A 17937-nucleotide genomic window follows, 5' to 3' on the forward strand; every position below is an offset into this window, starting at 1 on the left:
GGGTGCTCAGGTCCTGCAAGGGGGGGAAAGGCGCGCGCGGTTCTTGCCGGAGGGTGAGGGGAGGGGAGAGCGGGCGGGCGGCGTCTCAGGCAAATTTCAGCAGCTTTCTAACACCCCCAGCGGCGCGTAGCCGGTGACCCGTCCTCACGCCGGTGGCGGGATGCAGCGCGGCTACCAAGCGGCCAGGACCGGGGGAGGAGGAGCGGGGCGAGGAGCGGGGCGAGGCCGCCGCCGCCGCCGCCGTCATGGTCCCGCTGCCCGCGCGCCGCGTGCTCCTCTCCGCCGCCGTTCTGGGCCCCGCCGGCCGCTATCGGCTCCCCCGTCACCATGGTAACCGCCGCATTCTCCCCCCCCAGCCCCCGGAGCGGCGGGGCGCGAGCCGCCCGGCTGAGCCCCCGCGCCCCCTCCTCTCCCCACAGCTCCGGCGGCGGCGACGCGGCCCTGCTCGGGCGCGGGGGGCCAGGCGGAGCCCGAGGGGCCCAGCCGGGCCACCGCCATCCTGCGGCACCTGCTACTCAAGCTGCGGGCCACCGGACCGGTGACGGTGGCCGAGTACATGCGGGAGGCGCTCACCAACCCCGGCCAGGTGCGGGCGGGGCCGGGGGCTCCGCTCCGTCGCGGTCTGCGGGCCGGGGGCGCCGGGCCTGCGCTCCCGGAGCCCGTAGTGCCGCTCACCGGGCCCCCGGCTCCTCTTCCCCTCTCCCCCTGCAGGGTTACTATACGCGCCGCGGCGGCATCGGCGAGAGCGGGGATTTCGTCACCTCACCTGAAATAAGTCAGGTGTTTGGAGAGGTAACGCACAGTTCCGTGTGTCTTAAGTAACTTCTTTTCACTCTTAAGTTACAGTTGTTTTTGGAGGAGGAAGGGGTGTTTCGTTTCTCTGGAAGATCAGGGAGTCCTTTCTTGTGTTATAATTTGGCTCAGTAACATATTTTTATAAAGAACATGTTTATAAATAAAAAGAGTTATGGTAGCTTCTCAGTGTGAAAACTCTACTCAAAAATAATTTTCAGGTTTTGGTCGGGTTCAGTCTGGTTTGTGTATCATTTCCAGTAGTGAAGACGGGCCTAACGCTGTTCTTGGTGACACTTTGGTAAATGCATTGTGGTGAAGAACAGTCGTTCAGAGGCAATTGGGCAGCGACCTGCATTTGAGCCTTAAGTAAAAGTTCTTGCTCCAGCCAGAAAGGAGTCCTACATGTTTCCTGAGGGAGAGTTGCTTCTGCTGGGCTGACAGCAAACAACTGCAGTTTTAATACTTAAGAGGGTGAAGTAAAGCATCGTAATGATTTTTTCAAAACTTTAAAATACAGAGAAAGATATTGCCTAGTATTAGTTATTATCAGACAAAAGGCAGGTACCACTTTCCACAAGCTCTCAAGTTATGCTGTAACTCTGTCTTTGTGTTGTTTCTCACTGTCAGTTAATAGGAATATGGTATATTAGTGAATGGATAGCCATGGGCAAACCTAAAGCGTTCCAGCTGGTGGAACTGGGCCCAGGGAGGGGCACTCTTGCTGATGACATATTACGGGTAGGTAATATTAATATTTTTTATTTACGGTTTTATTCCATGGCTACTAGTAACCAAATCATTTCGGTCGGGAGATTTGCAGTTTAGACTTTTATTACATATATGCATGTTTCTGAGACCAGGTCTCCCAGTTGAAAGCAGAACAGGAGCCAGTGTGTGCACGCTGTGCAGACACACGTGGAATCTTGCAAATGCTGCTTGATAGAAGGGGAGGGCAGGAATATTGCATTACAAGTTATTTCCGTATAGGAAAGCATTATCCAAACTGAAATCCACTTAGGATGGTGCTGCTGTGGAGGGAGGCCTCTGTGCAAGCAATAGGAGAGAGAGGGGAGGATAATGACACCAAAGTGAAGTTGTGTTGGTTCCTTTGGGGATTTCAGGGGCTTATCTCTTAACCTTCTGTTAACCCCTTCTGTTCTATCATGCTTGTATAGCTATTAATTAAAATATTACCAATTCAAAACAAAATCACTAATGGGATTTAGTATCTCAGAAGAACTTGTATTCTATTTACATACGTTAATGAAAAAGAACTAATAACCGCAGTGAAATGCAGGATATTGAGCACTTTTTGTTTATGGTGTCTGGGAAAATGTAACCATTTTTCTTCTAATGCTAAACCCTCTGCAGGTATTAGAGGAGCTACTCACCCTCAGGCTATTACTGTTCTAAATTACCGTTTCATGTCCTTACAACTATATAATGTATGCTGTATTTTGCTGACTTTATCAGAAGCAGAGCAGCTGTTACTAAATTGATGAAGAAATTTCCTTTTTCCTTCTGGAGGAGCAAAATGCAGTCTCTTTTGCTGACACTGTTTTGTTAAATGAAAGCCAACTAAATCTTTTCTCTTGAAAAATAAATAGTGAGATTAAAGGTTAATTCTGAAACCTTTAATGTATACAGCACGTGACTGTGCCTAATAGAATTCATCTGCCTTTATAGGTCTTCAACCAGCTTGCCTCTTTACTTAGTAAATGTGATGTCTCTATTCATCTGGTAGAAGTGAGTCCCAAACTCAGTGAGATCCAAGCGCTGATGCTGACAGGAGGGAAGGTGCAGTCAAACCCCGAGGACAAGTCTGCTTACATGAAAGGCGTTAGCAAGACTGGAATTCCCATTTTCTGGTACAGAGACATTCAAGATGTGCCACCAGGTGAGGAGCTTGAAAGTTTTGTACAGGGATGGTGTCCTTCATTTGCATTCTTAATAATGGAGGACGTCTCTGCTAGCCTTCATAATGGATAGAAAAGTAGTTAATACACATATTTGTTCTTGTATGAGTCTGAGGCAGAATCTTGACTCATTCTCAGAACTGCTACCTATTCCGACTACCTTCATTTTGGGGTAGCTCCCCAATTTCATGTGTTTTGACTTTTTCTTTTCATGGGAAACCATTTACTTGCTTTGCCTGAATCTCCTTTCATGAGATACTGATCTAAAAATTCATGGCTGGAAGCTAGAGCTAGCTGTAGAAATACTGTCTCTGATGTACCCAAACTGGAGGTAATGATAATTATTTCACAACCACAGGAACTAGTTTAATTCATTAAAATTCATAAAAACATTTTAATTTTCAACTGGAAGCTGCTGTGGAAGCATTAATAATCTAACGCATTCTTTTTCACCTTCCCACAGGTTACAGCTTTTACTTGGCACATGAGTTTTTTGATGCCTTGCCAATACATAAGTTTCAGGTATAGCAAAAAGATTATCATAATTGTAACCATCTATTTAAATGTATTTTCTCTTTGAAGAATAGAATTGTGGTGCCAGACTAGACACATGCATTGCATATGGTGGTAAAATATTTCTAACTGAACCTGGAAAATAAGGCTTAATTCAACTGGTAACTGCAAAATTAATAATTGCTCTTGAATAGAAAAACTTGTAGAAAGTTAAAGATTTCTTTTTTGCTTAGATAAGTCTCAAGTTTTTTCTTATTTTTTATGCTACATTAATAAGTTTTTAATTTCAACATCATATACTGCTACTAACAACAGTGCTTTGAAGGGCTTTTATTTGAATGGTAATGAGAATAGCAGAGTAAAGGCTAGTTAGGATTCAGAAGCAATGTTCAATTTCAATTTGATAATTAGTTTATGAAAATAAGTGGTAGAATTAATTATTTTGGTAAGTTAAACATTGCACTGCCTGTAGAAGAGGCAGCATTTTTATCAACAGCAATAATTCATTCCTTTCAAAGTGTAATTAAACCTGTAATCGTTGACTCTGCAGACAGCTCTCTGCCATAGATGTCTTCCAAGGCAGTTAGCAGAATTAAATAGGAGTGAATAACTGTTAATAGCATATAATGTTCTTAAAATTTTTGTGAAAATGCTCGACACATGAGTTCACGTCAAAACCCAAGATACTGCATCTACCCACTAGAGCATAAAATGAATACTCTGGGTTCATTAAACAGAGAATGGAGAAAGGCTGGCGTGAAGTGTTGGTTGATATAGATCCAGAGGTTCCTGGCCAGCTGCGGTTTGTCTTGTCACCATCCAGTACCCCTGCAACAGAAAACTTTATTCAGGTAAGGTTATGCCTACCAGAGTTCATACTTACATCTTTACTCACTCTTTCAAGTGCATTTACTGCTTCTCGGTTACTTTGACAGCAAGAGGAGGGCTCTCGGTCTATAAATTAGTAAATAAAGCTTACCATTTCTGTCCTGCAAAACTTCCACAAGTGTTTAACTTTGTACGCTGGGAAAGTACAGCACAAAAATAAACACGTGTCAAACTTTTCAAAATCAGAGCATAAACAGACAAAACGCTTCAGAGAGCAAATTGAGGCAGCAGGTGGCAGGGAGTTGTGTGTTGGGTGTGTCACATCACCATCTCAACAGTGGCCCTGCCTGAGCCAGGCTCTCAACCTGCTGTGCATGTACTCGGTGCAGCTGGGTACTTCTGTGCTCTACTGACCTGTAAGGGAAAGCATCTAAGATTATTTTTTTTTCTAAAGCTCACTGGATTCTTAAAGTTACAAAATGAAGTAGTTGAGATTAAAACCAACTACAGTTTCACATCAAAACGCCTTTTTGAAGAGTGTGCACAGCCGAAGAACTATTTTTATTTTTTTAGTACCACAGTAATGCAGTTTCACCTGATGCAGGTATTCTTGTTAGAAAAATGTTGATTTCAGTTGACTGTAGGTTGTGGAAGAGATGACTGAAATCCAGCACTCAGAGAACACTAATTTAAAATGACTGTTAGCAAAAGCTAGCTCAAGCTCTAGATAGTCTAGAGTACAGCCCTGGACCTCTGTGCCCCAGTGAAGTGATGACAATCCCAAGACATCGAGTGTGAAGAACTCTTGCCCCGTACTTGTTTGCTAATACAGGTGTTTTAATGCACTAGCCTGAAGAAACAAGAGATCATGTGGAAGTGTGTCCTGAGGCTGGTGTCATCATTCAGAGGCTTGCCTGTCGTATAGAAAAGGATGGTGGGGCCGCACTGGTTGCTGATTACGGTCATGATGGAACCAAAACTGACACTTTCCGGGTAAGTCATTTACCGCGAAATAATAAGCCAAAGTACCGTTCTCTTTTGTTTGTCACTTGGATCATTAGGTTCTTGTAAGAGAAAGGTCTTGGATGGACATAATAGCAAAAACTGCATTGTGCTGCAATCATAAAACTGAGTAATTGAGTTCTTAATCAGTACCCATACGGGTTTCTGTCAGATGGAAAGGATAATCTGAGCCCTTGCTGCATTTATCTCAAACTTTCAAAGTATAATTTGCTATTTTCACCCCTCGCACACAGAACTTACTCTTTACTAGCCCCAGCCATGGTAGCTAGGAGTACAGCAGAGAATAATCTTCCAATTTAATCTTTCAGGGTTTTCGGAATCACAAACTTCATGATGTACTGAGAGCTCCAGGCACAGCAGACCTGACAGCAGATGTTGATTTCAGCTATCTTCGGAAGATGACACAGGGAAGAACAGCCACGCTAGGCCCCATAAAACAGCAAGAGTTCTTAAAAAACATGGGCATTGACCTCCGATTGCAGGTACAATAGTACTGACAGGGGCATAAACCCTCCTAATCCACAAGCAATACTTTTAAGCAGCAAGAGAGCTTTTATAAAAATCTGTTTTTAAAAGAGTTGTTCAAAACAACATGTATGTATGAGATCAAAGAGTTGCTTCTCCTAGACATAAGTACTCTGGATCCCTTAAAGTAAATGGATCATTTATATTTAGGAGTATCTAATGCAAAAGTTTGCTACATACATTGATGTATGAGCTCCACTAGGGATCTCACCAGTTCTGCTGAACGTTACGGTGCTGTTACATTAGTATAAGCAAAAAGGATCCAGCAAGAGATTGCAGGTATGAGGGAATTTATAGGAAAGCAGGAAGGGCTATAACCTACTTTTTTCTTCTAGGTGCTCTTGCAGAATTCACGTGACACAGCAACTCGGGAGCAGTTACTTCACAGTTATGATATGCTGATGAATCCCAAGAAAATGGGGGACTGTTTTAACTTTTTTGCCCTGCTGCCTCACCACAGACTTGTACATCCTGACAAGAAACATAAGCCAGAATCAAAGTCTCACTTACCACCTGTTGCTGGATTTGGTGAACTCTTACTGAAGTAATTTCAAAGATTATAGCAAGATGTCTGATAGTTGTAGCTTTCAATAGCAACATTTTAAATAAATTAAAAAGAAAATCAAAGTAAAAGGAATAGAGTCCTGCATTTTATAGTTTACTAGAGGTTGTGCAATAATGTAATTGGCATACTGCATATGCCATTTATAAGGTAGCTATAAGGTAAGAGCTAAGTATTTTGACTTATATTTGACCTGAAGGTACGTGAAATGTCACTTTACTTCTCCAGGCAATTTTTTCACACCACTCCACACTTCAGGGCCTAGCCCCATTGTGGTAGGCAGTGCTACTTCAGAGTAAATCCAGTGCAGCACATTAAACCTGTTGACTGACCTCCTCAAAGCAGTATGTCTAGAAATCAAACACCGCACCTAGAGAAACCGCGTACACAGGATGAACACTGTTTCAGGGGTTTTTACAATAGAGGGAGTGTCCTGGTTTAACCAGGATAGGGTTAAGTTTCCCCAGCAGAGGCGGGGGGAGCTCTAGCCGGGTTATTCAGATACCATGCGGATGGACGTCACATCCTGGTGTGTCACATCCTGGCACGGGAGGGTGTGTGGTTTTATACATCTGGTCCTCTCACTGCTGTATTGGTAGATATACTTTGCTCTGTTCATTGTTATCACTGTTATTCTTATTGTTGCTGTTGCACTGTTGTATTAAACCTCTCCTTATCTCAGCCCCGGGGCTTTGTATTTCACTCCCTTTGTGGGGGAGGGGCAGCAGCTGTGTGGTCTCAGACCCCGGCAGGGACTAAACCACCACAGGGACTGAAGTATTTACTAGTGAAATCAAGTTAAAACTCATCAGCAAAGCAAGTTTAAAAGTACTCAGCTTTGGTACTTGCTTAAAATGAGATGCCTTGACATTTTTGAAGATACTTTTATGAAGAGAATGGTGACAGGGACCATGCAAAAAGAGTTACTAGTTCCAAAGCACCTGCTAACAGAATTCTGGTAACAAGGCATATCTAATGACAAATCCACACACAAGGAAGTATAAAGAACCATTTACTTCCAAGAACATTTGAAAGGAGGGAATTGGTGTAAATAAAAACCAAGTCTGGTAGGGAAATAAATTTTATTTTCAAGCTTATCAGAGGATATTTACAAACAATGGGATGTATAAAAATATAAAAGTACTTGACAGTGTCCTTTTGAGGCTATAAACTTTACATGAGCATTTTTCTAGCATCATCATAGCACTATTTCTTGAATGAACGCAACTTAATTCATCTAGGGGGAAGGTTATTAAACACTGTAACCTACTGCTGTCAAAGTTTGCAGTAAAAGTAGGAAAAAAGGGAATAAAAAAACACAGCTATTTTTACTACTCTGAAGAAAGGTTACTCCTAATGTATGTCTTTTTTTTTTTTTTGGTTCCTCAACTATTAGCTGCTTGGGGCTTCTAGTGTCTGGCCCCATAAGTCTGCGTATATGGTCAGGAAATCTCCTCCAAAGACAAACAGCTTTTTTTTTTTAATACAACTTGAAGAATAAATAGCTCATATAATATTTTAGAGCAGAGCAGACTTCATGGGGAGAGACATCAGCCAGGCCTTCTACTTCATCGCTGTCCCATCCTTCTTCCATTCCTGTTGTGCTTTTTCAAGTGACTCAGCTGGCTTTATTTTCTCCTGTAAAACACCACAAACAAAAAAACCCCACAAGAAAACCTGAAGTGACAGCTCAAGTATAAAATCTGAAGTTTAAAACCAGACTCTATCTACATTATTACAGTTAGGATGGAAGATAGCAATGGCTTCACTGAAATTTAGTCACTTGAGCTGTGGAAGTTGGGGCGAAAAAAAAAAGCACTGCTTCCCTTGCCAAGCCCAGGCAAATACCAGACTACCAACTTCATCGGTGATTGTTCTGGTTCCAAAGATGAAAAATAGTGCCCCTCTCTGAAGAATCAGGTCAAAACCCCTGCCTTAACAGGCAGGCAAGGTTAAGGGACAAATTCTGCCCCTGTGGAACCCCTTTGCACTGCCTTGACAGCATAGAAGGAGGAGGATGACCCCCAATGTAGGAGTGGCACAGACTGCCATCAGGCGAGTCCCCCGCACAACCTGAGAAAAACATGCTAGGAGAGAGGACACATGGTGGTCGGAAGGGCTGAAATGCTCTGCCCACCGCTGGCTGTAGGAAACTGCCATACAGGTTGCACCAAGGCCTTATAGGAAGTTTGGTATATCCCTACAGGGAAGCCAGAGTTCAGCCTTAACCAACTCTGACACCTACAAAATGCAGTGGCAGTTAGATTAAGGGCAACAGGAAAAGAAAAGCTGGGTTAAAGACCCAAGCCTACCTGCGTGTACATACTTCTGTGACTGCCACTGACTTTGCTGCCAGGTCACTCACTGCAAGCAGCTGCGAGCCCTGAAATAACCTTGTAAAATTTTATGCATATCTATCGACTTAGAATAAGTCTGCTCGCCTGCTTCCTTCCCTGAATAACAGTAGGAAAAAAATACTTATCTACACACACACACAAAAAAAGAAAATCTTTGTAGGAGAGGAGATACTCCAAAGCCTCTCATTGACTTTGCAGTTCAAGCCTGTTTCAATATTTTAAAAAGTATTTCAAACCAAGCTCCAGTTAAGCAGCTTGGCACATCGGGGATATGTACAGCCATTCAGCACCTTCCAGCAGCGCAGTGCTGTTACCCTACGCAAAAGGAAAGACTTCCACCTTTTCCATTTTTCAAAATAGGACAAAAAAACCCCCTCTTCCATTTGCATTTAACATTCATGGCCTCAAACTTCTCTGAAATACCATGAACTTTAACTGTTATACTGTCCTCTGAGGGAATCACTTCCAAAGAACACTGCTGCTTCTTCTCTGTTGTGCCACAAGTCCAGTAAGTGGTTGGGAATCCATCAGCTGAGGCATCTGCATAAAAAACTGAACTTGGAGTTGGGCTTGGACTCTTCATTCAGCTCTAACAACAACACTGAGCACAATAAAGAGGACGGGAGGAGATGCAGGTTAAGGTCAGAAGGCAAAGCCCTTTCTCCTACAATCCAGCTGCCCTGGCAGAAGTAACAGGTGATCTGATATCCACTGTGACTCTGAGGTTTTGAGCAGAGTTAAGATACAAGCTAGCAGGCTACAAACTACTCCTGATGTAAGTCCAGGGAACCTTAAAACACATTAGAAAAACATTAGAAAAATTTAAAAATCTAATTACTGAAAACAACAGAAGAATGCGGCATGTATTTTTCCCTACTCTTCCACATCCTTCTGCTAGAAGCTGTTTTTCCAGAGTGAAAGGATATGCTACATCAAGTCTTGTGTGCTCTCTGTGCCTTACTTGCAAGTTTTAAGGCAAAATGCCTTTGGTGTGTAACAATGACGTGTGCCGCCAGCCTTGCACAGCAACACACTGTTGTGGCTTATTGCTCTAACATACAAAATAAAGGACTAGCATAGCTTTGATTGTCATATCTGTAGATTGTCAGCCAGCATTTCAAGAGGAATGTAAGAAGTTACAGGGTTTTCTTTTCTTTGGGTGTCTGGAAAAAGTTCAATTAGGGCAAGACACATATTTAACTGTCTTAACAGCAGCAAATTATTCCTTCATCTATGAAGCTGTATTTGACCTAAACCACCATGTTTTGCTATTAGCCAAGGTATTCTGCACTGATTTCTTTTTACAGTCTCTTTTCACCATGCACAGTTTAGGAAACGGGAAATGTATCTAAGTAACAGAAAACAGTCCTCTATGGCCTAGTAAATAGGGATTAGAAAACCATTACAAAATTCTTATTGCGTAGGCTATGAAAAAAAAAAAACAACCGAACAACCTTGAAAAACACACAAACCATTCAATCTGTACACATTACACCTCAGTAATGGCTTTGCAGCCACACAGCTTGGTGAAATGTTACCCAACAGGACTTATCCCACTGTCCAGTAACTACTCATAGTTTAAGTCAGAGATGGAGAAAAGCTTGTCAGACGACAGTCTATTCCCATGTCAATGCAGGATCCCCTGGGGCTTTGCACACTAAACTATGTGTACAGAATTCACAAAGAACAACAGTTGCTCCAAAACTTATCTTCAGTTTCTGTCTGGAGTGTCCTCTGTTGCAATTTGACATAATGAATAAATCAAGGGTCTTCTTCCATGTCATCTGGATTAGGAGCCATAATAAAATGCTGGGGGTACTCAAGGTTGTGTTCATAAGCGTGTTCTTTCCAGCGTGCATCATCACTCTCGTGGGTAATGTAACGCTCTCCAATGCGTGTCTCAAATTCTCTGAGGTCAAGCCAAGTCTGATAATCCTAAGGAGTAAAAGATGCTTAAGGAAGCAGTTTAAGAAACAGCAGCACCATATTCCCACAGATAAATTCTGCAGTTTGTCTCTACTTTTTGTATAAACAGCCACAAGATACAATCAACAAGATCTGTTAAAAAAAGAAAACAAAAAGCAAACACACCACCCCAAATACCCCAGAGCGTCCACAAATGGTTCAAACTTAAACAGGCTAGTATCTAAGGTTGTAGTATTGTAAATCATGAAAACTTTTTGTAACAAGACAGCTATCTTAGCTTTATTATAAAATTAATTGTATATATACACACACATGAAATTATACTCATTCTAGTACTGTTTGTGCTCAAAATTAATTGGATTTTCCCCTTAGCGTCTTTTAAGTCATTTGTGTACGTTATTTGTGTGCATACAGTATTGTGAAACCATTGTGAAAGGAACCTGTGCTAAAGCAGCAGATAAATTCCATTCCAAACAATTCTGTTCTAGAAAGACTACAAGCTGTAGCACACACCAGCTTGTGTGTCCACTTCAGCACTGAACAAACAACGTTTGTCTCTATTCTGATTTCAGTGGGGCTCCATGCACTCATCACTGCCCACATTCAGGAGAAGTGACAGAGTAAAACTGTGTTAGAGTCAGACAGAAAGAAAGGGGCAGGAGAGACAGCAAGACAAAATTTTTCTTGAGGAAAGGAGCACATAAAATGTAAAGCTAAAAGCAGAAATACTCAAGCCACCATGAATGGTTGTTAACTGACTTTGATAGTAGCAGTTTTAATAAGCCTCTGAAGGATTTAATCCTTGTTCTCCCATTATAAACATAATGAAAAAGGCAGATGGGTTTACCTGTAACCACGGGTGACTAAGGGATTTGTCAACACTGAAACGTTTTCTCATCTTCACTTGAAGCAAATTGTTTATTAAATCAATGGCTGACAAAGAAGAACAAAACAAAAATTATATTGTTTAAATACTAATCACCTCTATCATTCACATGCTGCAGTGAAAGCGAATTTTTTATATGTGTGTGTATATATATCCTACTGAACTCTTTTAAACTTAATCAAGCTCTTGAATTTTATATTTAACTTTGCTTATGTTAAATGAGGCTACAAAATAGGCATGGGGTAAGCTTCCCCACCACTTTGATGGAAACACTAAAAGCTTTACTGTTATTACTCATTAATCTTTTTCCCTACTGATTTTGTGATTTTCAGAAGTGCCTAAATAACTTGACCATAATCCTGTGTTCCAAAATGACGCAGGTACTTCCACTATTGTATACTTTTGTGTATGTCCTTCCACATCTACTTGTGTGTTAATCATATATACGTTACTAGTAACAAAGCTGGCATTGGAGAGCTCCAGAGACCAACCTTGTAAACTTCTAGATTGTTCAGACCTGACATTTAGATCCAGGTTTTGTTTCACTTGCCTACATACAAAACTGAAATTCCAGATTCAACTTTGAACCATTTCTGTTATTATAGTTCAGATAAAGTATGTTCTGAGATCAGCATTCAACAAATACTCACACATGATTTAACTTTTCATTGAGAATTTTGGGAAGTTTCAGGTTATTCATCCCACCCCTCATGCATGCAATTTTTTCTTGTTAAATCTATTGGCTCCTCCTGCCCCCAAAATTATCTAAACCATTCTATTTGGCAATTTATCTTTCAAATACATGCCAGTTCATATTTATCCATTTTGACATAGTCTACTAAAGTCAAACTATCAATAATTCTCACTTCCTATCTGAATAAGCCTTGAGGTTTAAGCATTTGAATGCGTTATCTACATATAAAGACATTCTAATAGAGAAAATTCATTTCTTTACCTTCACTAGAAATTTCCTTCCAAGGATTTGGTGGGTACATAAATGCTGCATTTTGAATCTGATCATTTATATCCTCATCTTCATTAAATGGGAATGTACCACTAAGGCTCACATAGACAATAACTCCTACTGACCACATGTCTAGAGAGCGATTGTAACCTTTACTCCTGAGCACTTCTGGGGCAAGATAAGCAGGTGTCCCCACCACAGAGCGCCTGAAAGATTTTTCACCAATGATACGAGCAAAGCCAAAATCACACAGCTTCACCTGCAAAAGAAATTCATTTTAAACTGAGAAATCTCTGCTTGATCTCCAAAGCATGCTACTGCTCAAGACCAGAGCAGTACTTGATACCCTTTCTGCCATCATTTAAACATTGTAGGCATTAAAACAGAGACAAAACATTATGTAAGCCAGCCCGTTAAGGTTTTAGGTTGCTGGTTTCACAGACTGCGGATCAACCACACTTCAGGCCTTGCACAGATTCAGGTCTGAGGCAGTCTGTGCAGTACATGGCCACAAGTGTGCAAATAAGGACACAACACTTGATTCCAAGTTCAGTTCATTCTCAGAGGCAAATCCACACCCTCACAAGGCACAGAACCAAAATTTAGAAAGCACATGAATCCCAGCCAGATCACATTCCTCTTAACGATATTCCTGAAACTGGAGGCTGCTGCTACACAGAAATCAAACAATAAGCTTTAGCTAGAACTCAGACCCAGCCAGCTCTGAACAGAACAGTTCAATACTCACCCAGGTAAAAAAGCATCAACAGCTGGTGCCTGCATTGATGCTCAAATCCTGATGGCTCTGGGATAGTTCCTTAACTTAACACAGCAGGCACTTGTACAGATAAAAGGATCCAGATCAAGTCCAATGCTAACCCCAAGTTAGTAAGTCCTCCTCTAATAAGAAAGAGCAATGCACTAAAGGCATACAAAGTGACTCTCCAGAAGTCCACTCCACTTTACATTAATGTCACAGGACTGGAAGCAATTCCCTGATGCTGCCTAGCAGCTTTTAATTTTTGTATATCCTCCATAAAATCCATACTAAGGTAATTACTAAGGCATCTAAGATACTATCTAAGATACTTAGGATCTTTAGATACTAAGATATCTAAATACTAAGGTATCTAAGGTAATAGTTGACAGAACCTAAATACTAATATTGCTGAACAACATTTTTCTTACAAAAATTAGCTATTTAGTTTATATTACATACTGAAGATGAAGGTCCCTGAGCAAGACCAGTGATAAATGGTCTTGTGCAGTCCCTTTTCACAATAGCTAATATCTTGTCTGTCACACAGACAAGAGCAAGGAAGGGAAGGAGATGCACAACAATGAAGAAGTTGTTTCTCAGGGTCAAACAGCACTGGCACAGAAACAATGACTGGTCTTGATGCTTCTAGTCCTGTGCCTTTTCCACTGGAATAATTCTCACTAATCCAAAACACCAAATTTCCATGCACTCTTTGCAAGCATAAAAACATGCAGTCTACAAAGCCTTTTGCTAAGTGCTGGCAGTAGTTGTACTTCTCAGGCTCCTTGGAAGAAAGAATGCTGGTGCACAGCACTGTTGTGAGACATGATCCGTGTCTGAGGGGAAAGAAACTGAAACAGACCATTGAGCATAAAGCTAGGCTAAGAGTTGGAAGGAAGGAAAAAAAAGACAGTACTTGTAGTTCAAGTAATTCTAGACCAAGTTGAACAATCCCACAGAGGTCACTTTAAGCTACAATGCCTATCTTTCTTTCAAAAAAGAACAATGAAAAGTGATGAAAAGTATTCTTCAATCTTCACTCACTTGAGGAAATGGCTCTGCTGATGCTAGTAGTACATTTTCTGGTTTTAAATCACAGTGCACAATATTCTTGAAGTGTAAATTCCTCAATGCAACAAGTATCTACAAAAAGGAAAGAAGATCTTCAGAACTATTCAAGCAGATCTGAAGTGTCAAAAGCCACACACACTAACCAATACAGTAATTGGTATCAACAGTCTTCAAGAATTAACTCATAAATACAGTGCAAGCACTATTTTTTCAGTCTATCAATACTTGGAACTGATGGGGGTTATTTTCCTGAGGTTTTTTTTCCCCCTCCTCCCTCTCTGCCTTTTGAATGCTTACTGTTCTGACATGCATTTTGGATGTCCATAATGTTATATCTTGGGGAAAAAAAGAACAAAAAAATTAACATAATTAACATCCAAAATTCTTTCCACGCTTATTGAACTTATTAGATGTGCAGTCCTCCGTGCTGTCTCTATTAAATAACAATACAGAAAAACCCTTCTCCAAACTCCACTCTCACATAATTACAGAGGACAAATCTAGCCATTACTCTCTAAGTAGAGAGACTGAATGCCAACCTGAGTGACCATGAACTTCGTTATTCGTTCTGGAAGTCGACTTTTCTCACTGGAAAGAATCATCTCTAGCATATCCCCATGCAGCTTTTCCATCACAACAAAGACCCGTTCCGGGGTTTCAAACATACATTCCAGGTTGACAATCCCAGGGTGGTGCAAATTCTAAAATAAAGTAGTATAGGTACATCACTAGAATAAAACAGTATGAAATATCCTGAATTACACAGAAATGTTGTACCACAAGTCAAAAAGCAGTTTCAAACAGCTTGAAACAAAACATCAACCCATGAAATATGCCAATTATCACTACTAAGACTAATTTAACACAAATTATCTGTAATGATTAATAGTACAGTTGATACACTCAGTAGCTTGAGTACAGAACATGCAAGAACAACACTCAGATTGAGGAGCCAGTAGTGGAAGACAGCAAAAAATAACACAGAGTTTCTTGCTACCTGAGGGAGACAACATGGAGCCAAAGTACATGTCTTCAGTAGATCCCCTACAGGGAGTAGATACCACCCCCAAGTTATCAACTCTACCAAATACTCAGAAATTCCCACTCTTCTAAGATTCCCTCTTACAAAAAGACTTAGAAGTCATACACAGATCTATAAATCAATTCAGAGCACTCGCACACATTACAAAATCTCATTAATGGCTTGAGACAAAAGTCCAACATGATTCAAAAATACTTTTGTACCTGGAGAATGGCTACTTCATTACGAAGCTGACTTTCTTGCTTAGTTGGAAACCTCATCTTGTCAATGACTTTGATAGCCACATCTCTTCCAGTCTTCCTGTGTTTTCCTAAACAGAAAGTCAACGTCAGCCACCAAGAGGCAGAAGCAATTAATAGCTATGAAACACTATAGCAGAAATACCTTTTTGCTGAAACAAATATATTCTGTACAAGTGTACAATACTACTGTATTTATATTTAAAATTGCAACTGGTACGAGTAACAAGAAGCGATCAGCCTCAACAGGAGTGTTGTAGATAAATTTAAACTAGTTACTACTCTGCTGTCAGGTATGTATGTTGACATTAGATGTATTAGGTGAAGTTCTTGCTTGTGCAAGGGATTTGTACTTCAGCGAGTAATACCTACTCCCACAGAATATTGCCTCTCTTCTCTAAAACAGCAGCAGCAAAACCATTCAAGACCAATGTGAAGAGAGATCTACAAGTCTTCTCCAGTTGTTTCATACTTTCATGGGCTCCACATGCACAGGAAATTATATACCTAATACTGTATGGGAACATGAGAGTAATTATGTGCCATTAAGAACAACACGTTACCACCCAGAGGCACCCTGTTGTGATCAAAAAGCTCTAAAAGGTTGTGGTAAGAAAAAAAATATGCTGATAGCTGATGCAGGTTATCTGATGCTATGTGAGATGCATTCTGCAATACAGAGATAGGATGTTTCAAGTGCTAAGTGAGTGGCTGTAAATGCTTACCCAAGCTTCTCCACAACTGCTAAGCTGATTTCTGTCATATTCACATTAGAGAGGTTAATGGGATCACACACTGCAAGACCCTGATAATATGAGACATTTAATACTAAACTAATATAGTACCACAACTCTGCACCAAAGAAAAAAGAAAGTCATTGTCTGCTCAGTGAAGGGTTTGGAAGCCATTTTAGGAAAAGGGATGATACACACAGCTACGTGCAAGCAGCACAGAGGACTCTACTGGCACTGCTATGGGAAGTCCAGCTATGCCTCCTCACTGGGTGGTTACCCAGTCAGGCCTCACCTGCTGCTCTGCAGTGCTGGTGGCCAGGGCTTAGGCAGGCACAGGAATTGCTCCAAAGGCTGCTGCGCCAAGCAACTAATGCGCCTGCCTTAAATAAACATCATCATGAATAAAGGGTCAAAACCAGGCTTATCTCCACCGGATGAAGTAAGGCAGTTAATGGAGACATCACTCAAGGTCCAAGAGGGTTTACGAGTTTACCAAATAGAACTAACAATTGAGAGCAAAAAATAAATTTTAAAATGATTACACGTTAGCAGAAATACCATCAATTACCGACTAGATGCAAAACCCAGACGACAAATGCTAGGTTGCAAGAGAATGTAAAGCAGAACTACCAAACTAACAACACACCTAACTACAGAAGCTAGACTAGAGCCAAAAATTGAACGTAAAGGAGAGATTAACAGAAAAACAGCTTGAAAATTCCTTTTCCGAAGTAAAACACAACTAACCAGGTTTCAGTGCCAGTTTTACATCAGTAAGAAACTGTCAAGAATTTTTTTTTGATTCTGTCTCCACCTTTCAGACCCTTCAAAACTAACCAAAATAGGAAAAGCAGAGGGAAACTGTTCTCAAAGAAGCAAGAGCTGTATGTCAATACCTTGTAACTTCTTAATTTACAATTTGTAAATTAAGTTTGTCGAGAATAGAGGACACCACAAAACACCCCCAAAAAACCCCTAACAAACCAAGAATCCCCACAACAATGCAAGCAACTTGTTTTTACCTGTATTTGTTTAAATAAAAGGTTTTGTTACCATTATTTCAGTAAGCCTACACAAGTGGGGAGAAGCCAATATTAGAAGTTACCAGATCTAGTCTCCCCAAACACCAGCAACAATTAAGCAGTTTGCAGAACCAGCAAAAGAATATTTTTATACTCTCATTTTGCTCTTCCAGCTTGTGATTTTATCTTAAGAAACTGAGTATGCATATCCTATATGTTTCAAGGCATCATTAAGTGAAAAAATTTAGTACAGTAAAAGCCTTTTATAAGCATTTATTACGTTTATAAGCATTTATAAGTATTGAATCATGCAAAATACCAAGCTGAGATTTATCTAAAAGGCAATTTAGGACAGTATGTACAGAAATAAAACCAAAACATTAAAAATACTGCCTGCATTTGCACATGTTCTATTCCTAAAAGAAGCAGCACACAGATTCCCACTATGCTTTAGGAAAGCGAGAGGAAAAAAGTAGACCTCTCTCAAGAGTGATGTAAAACCAGACCATCAAACCGCATTTCAATCAAGCAGTTCAGAAGTAATATTTAACTGCACAATTGGCACACAGAAAAATCACAGACACAATACTTCCTGACTAGAAAGACAACATGACAGAAGCAGAAAGGTTACCACTTTTAAATCATTATTTATCACTTTTTCTTTCTTTCCAGATTTATGGTCTGTGGTTTTCTCAACACTTGAGATATAACACATGGGATTAAAAAAATTAAAAAAAATTAAAAATTAAAAATAGAGAGAAACAGAGTTCACAT

The 17937-nt window shown here is 40.6% G+C and overlaps 2 protein-coding genes across 8 annotated transcripts in view; one reads left to right on the forward strand and one right to left on the reverse strand.

Annotated features, from left to right (window-relative positions):
* Positions 1–186: 186 nt before the first annotated feature.
* Positions 187–6843, forward strand: NDUFAF7 (NADH:ubiquinone oxidoreductase complex assembly factor 7). Its single transcript, XM_074818301.1, has 10 exons — positions 187–330; positions 420–586; positions 712–792; positions 1423–1533; positions 2482–2692; positions 3175–3233; positions 3962–4075; positions 4902–5045; positions 5384–5557; positions 5936–6843. The coding sequence occupies exons 1-10, from the start codon at positions 246–248 to the stop codon at positions 6146–6148; spliced, it is 1359 nt and encodes a 452-aa protein (XP_074674402.1). The 5' UTR covers positions 187–245; the 3' UTR covers positions 6149–6843.
* A 384-nt stretch (positions 6844–7227) lies between these two features.
* PRKD3 (protein kinase D3) overlaps positions 7228–17937 on the reverse strand; it is a 49896-nt gene continuing 39186 nt past the window's right edge. For all 7 annotated transcript variants that reach the window (XM_074818298.1, XM_074818300.1, XM_074818293.1 and 4 more), the window contains 6 exons: positions 15372–15478; positions 14666–14827; positions 14100–14198; positions 12287–12554; positions 11293–11378; positions 7228–10454 (listed from right to left, as the gene is read on the reverse strand). In XM_074818298.1, coding sequence (XP_074674399.1) covers positions 10281–10454; positions 11293–11378; positions 12287–12554; positions 14100–14198; positions 14666–14827; positions 15372–15478 — 896 coding nt within the window. In that variant the 3' untranslated portion in view covers positions 7228–10280. The remainder of the gene's footprint in view (positions 10455–11292; positions 11379–12286; positions 12555–14099; positions 14199–14665; positions 14828–15371; positions 15479–17937) is intronic.

This window comes from Strix aluco, chromosome 3 (genome assembly GCF_031877795.1).
Source record: "Strix aluco isolate bStrAlu1 chromosome 3, bStrAlu1.hap1, whole genome shotgun sequence".
Classification (NCBI taxonomy): domain Eukaryota; kingdom Metazoa; phylum Chordata; class Aves; order Strigiformes; family Strigidae; genus Strix; species Strix aluco.

Coding starts and splice junctions, on each gene's coding strand:
- NDUFAF7 (XM_074818301.1), top strand. CDS start 246: ATGGTCCCGCTGCCCGCGCGCCGCGTGCTCCTCTCCGCCGCCGTTCTG. Junction 1,534..2,481: donor TTGCTGATGACATATTACGG/GTAGGTAATATT, acceptor CTGCCTTTATAG/GTCTTCAACCAGCTTGCCTC. Junction 2,693..3,174: donor CATTCAAGATGTGCCACCAG/GTGAGGAGCTTG, acceptor ACCTTCCCACAG/GTTACAGCTTTTACTTGGCA.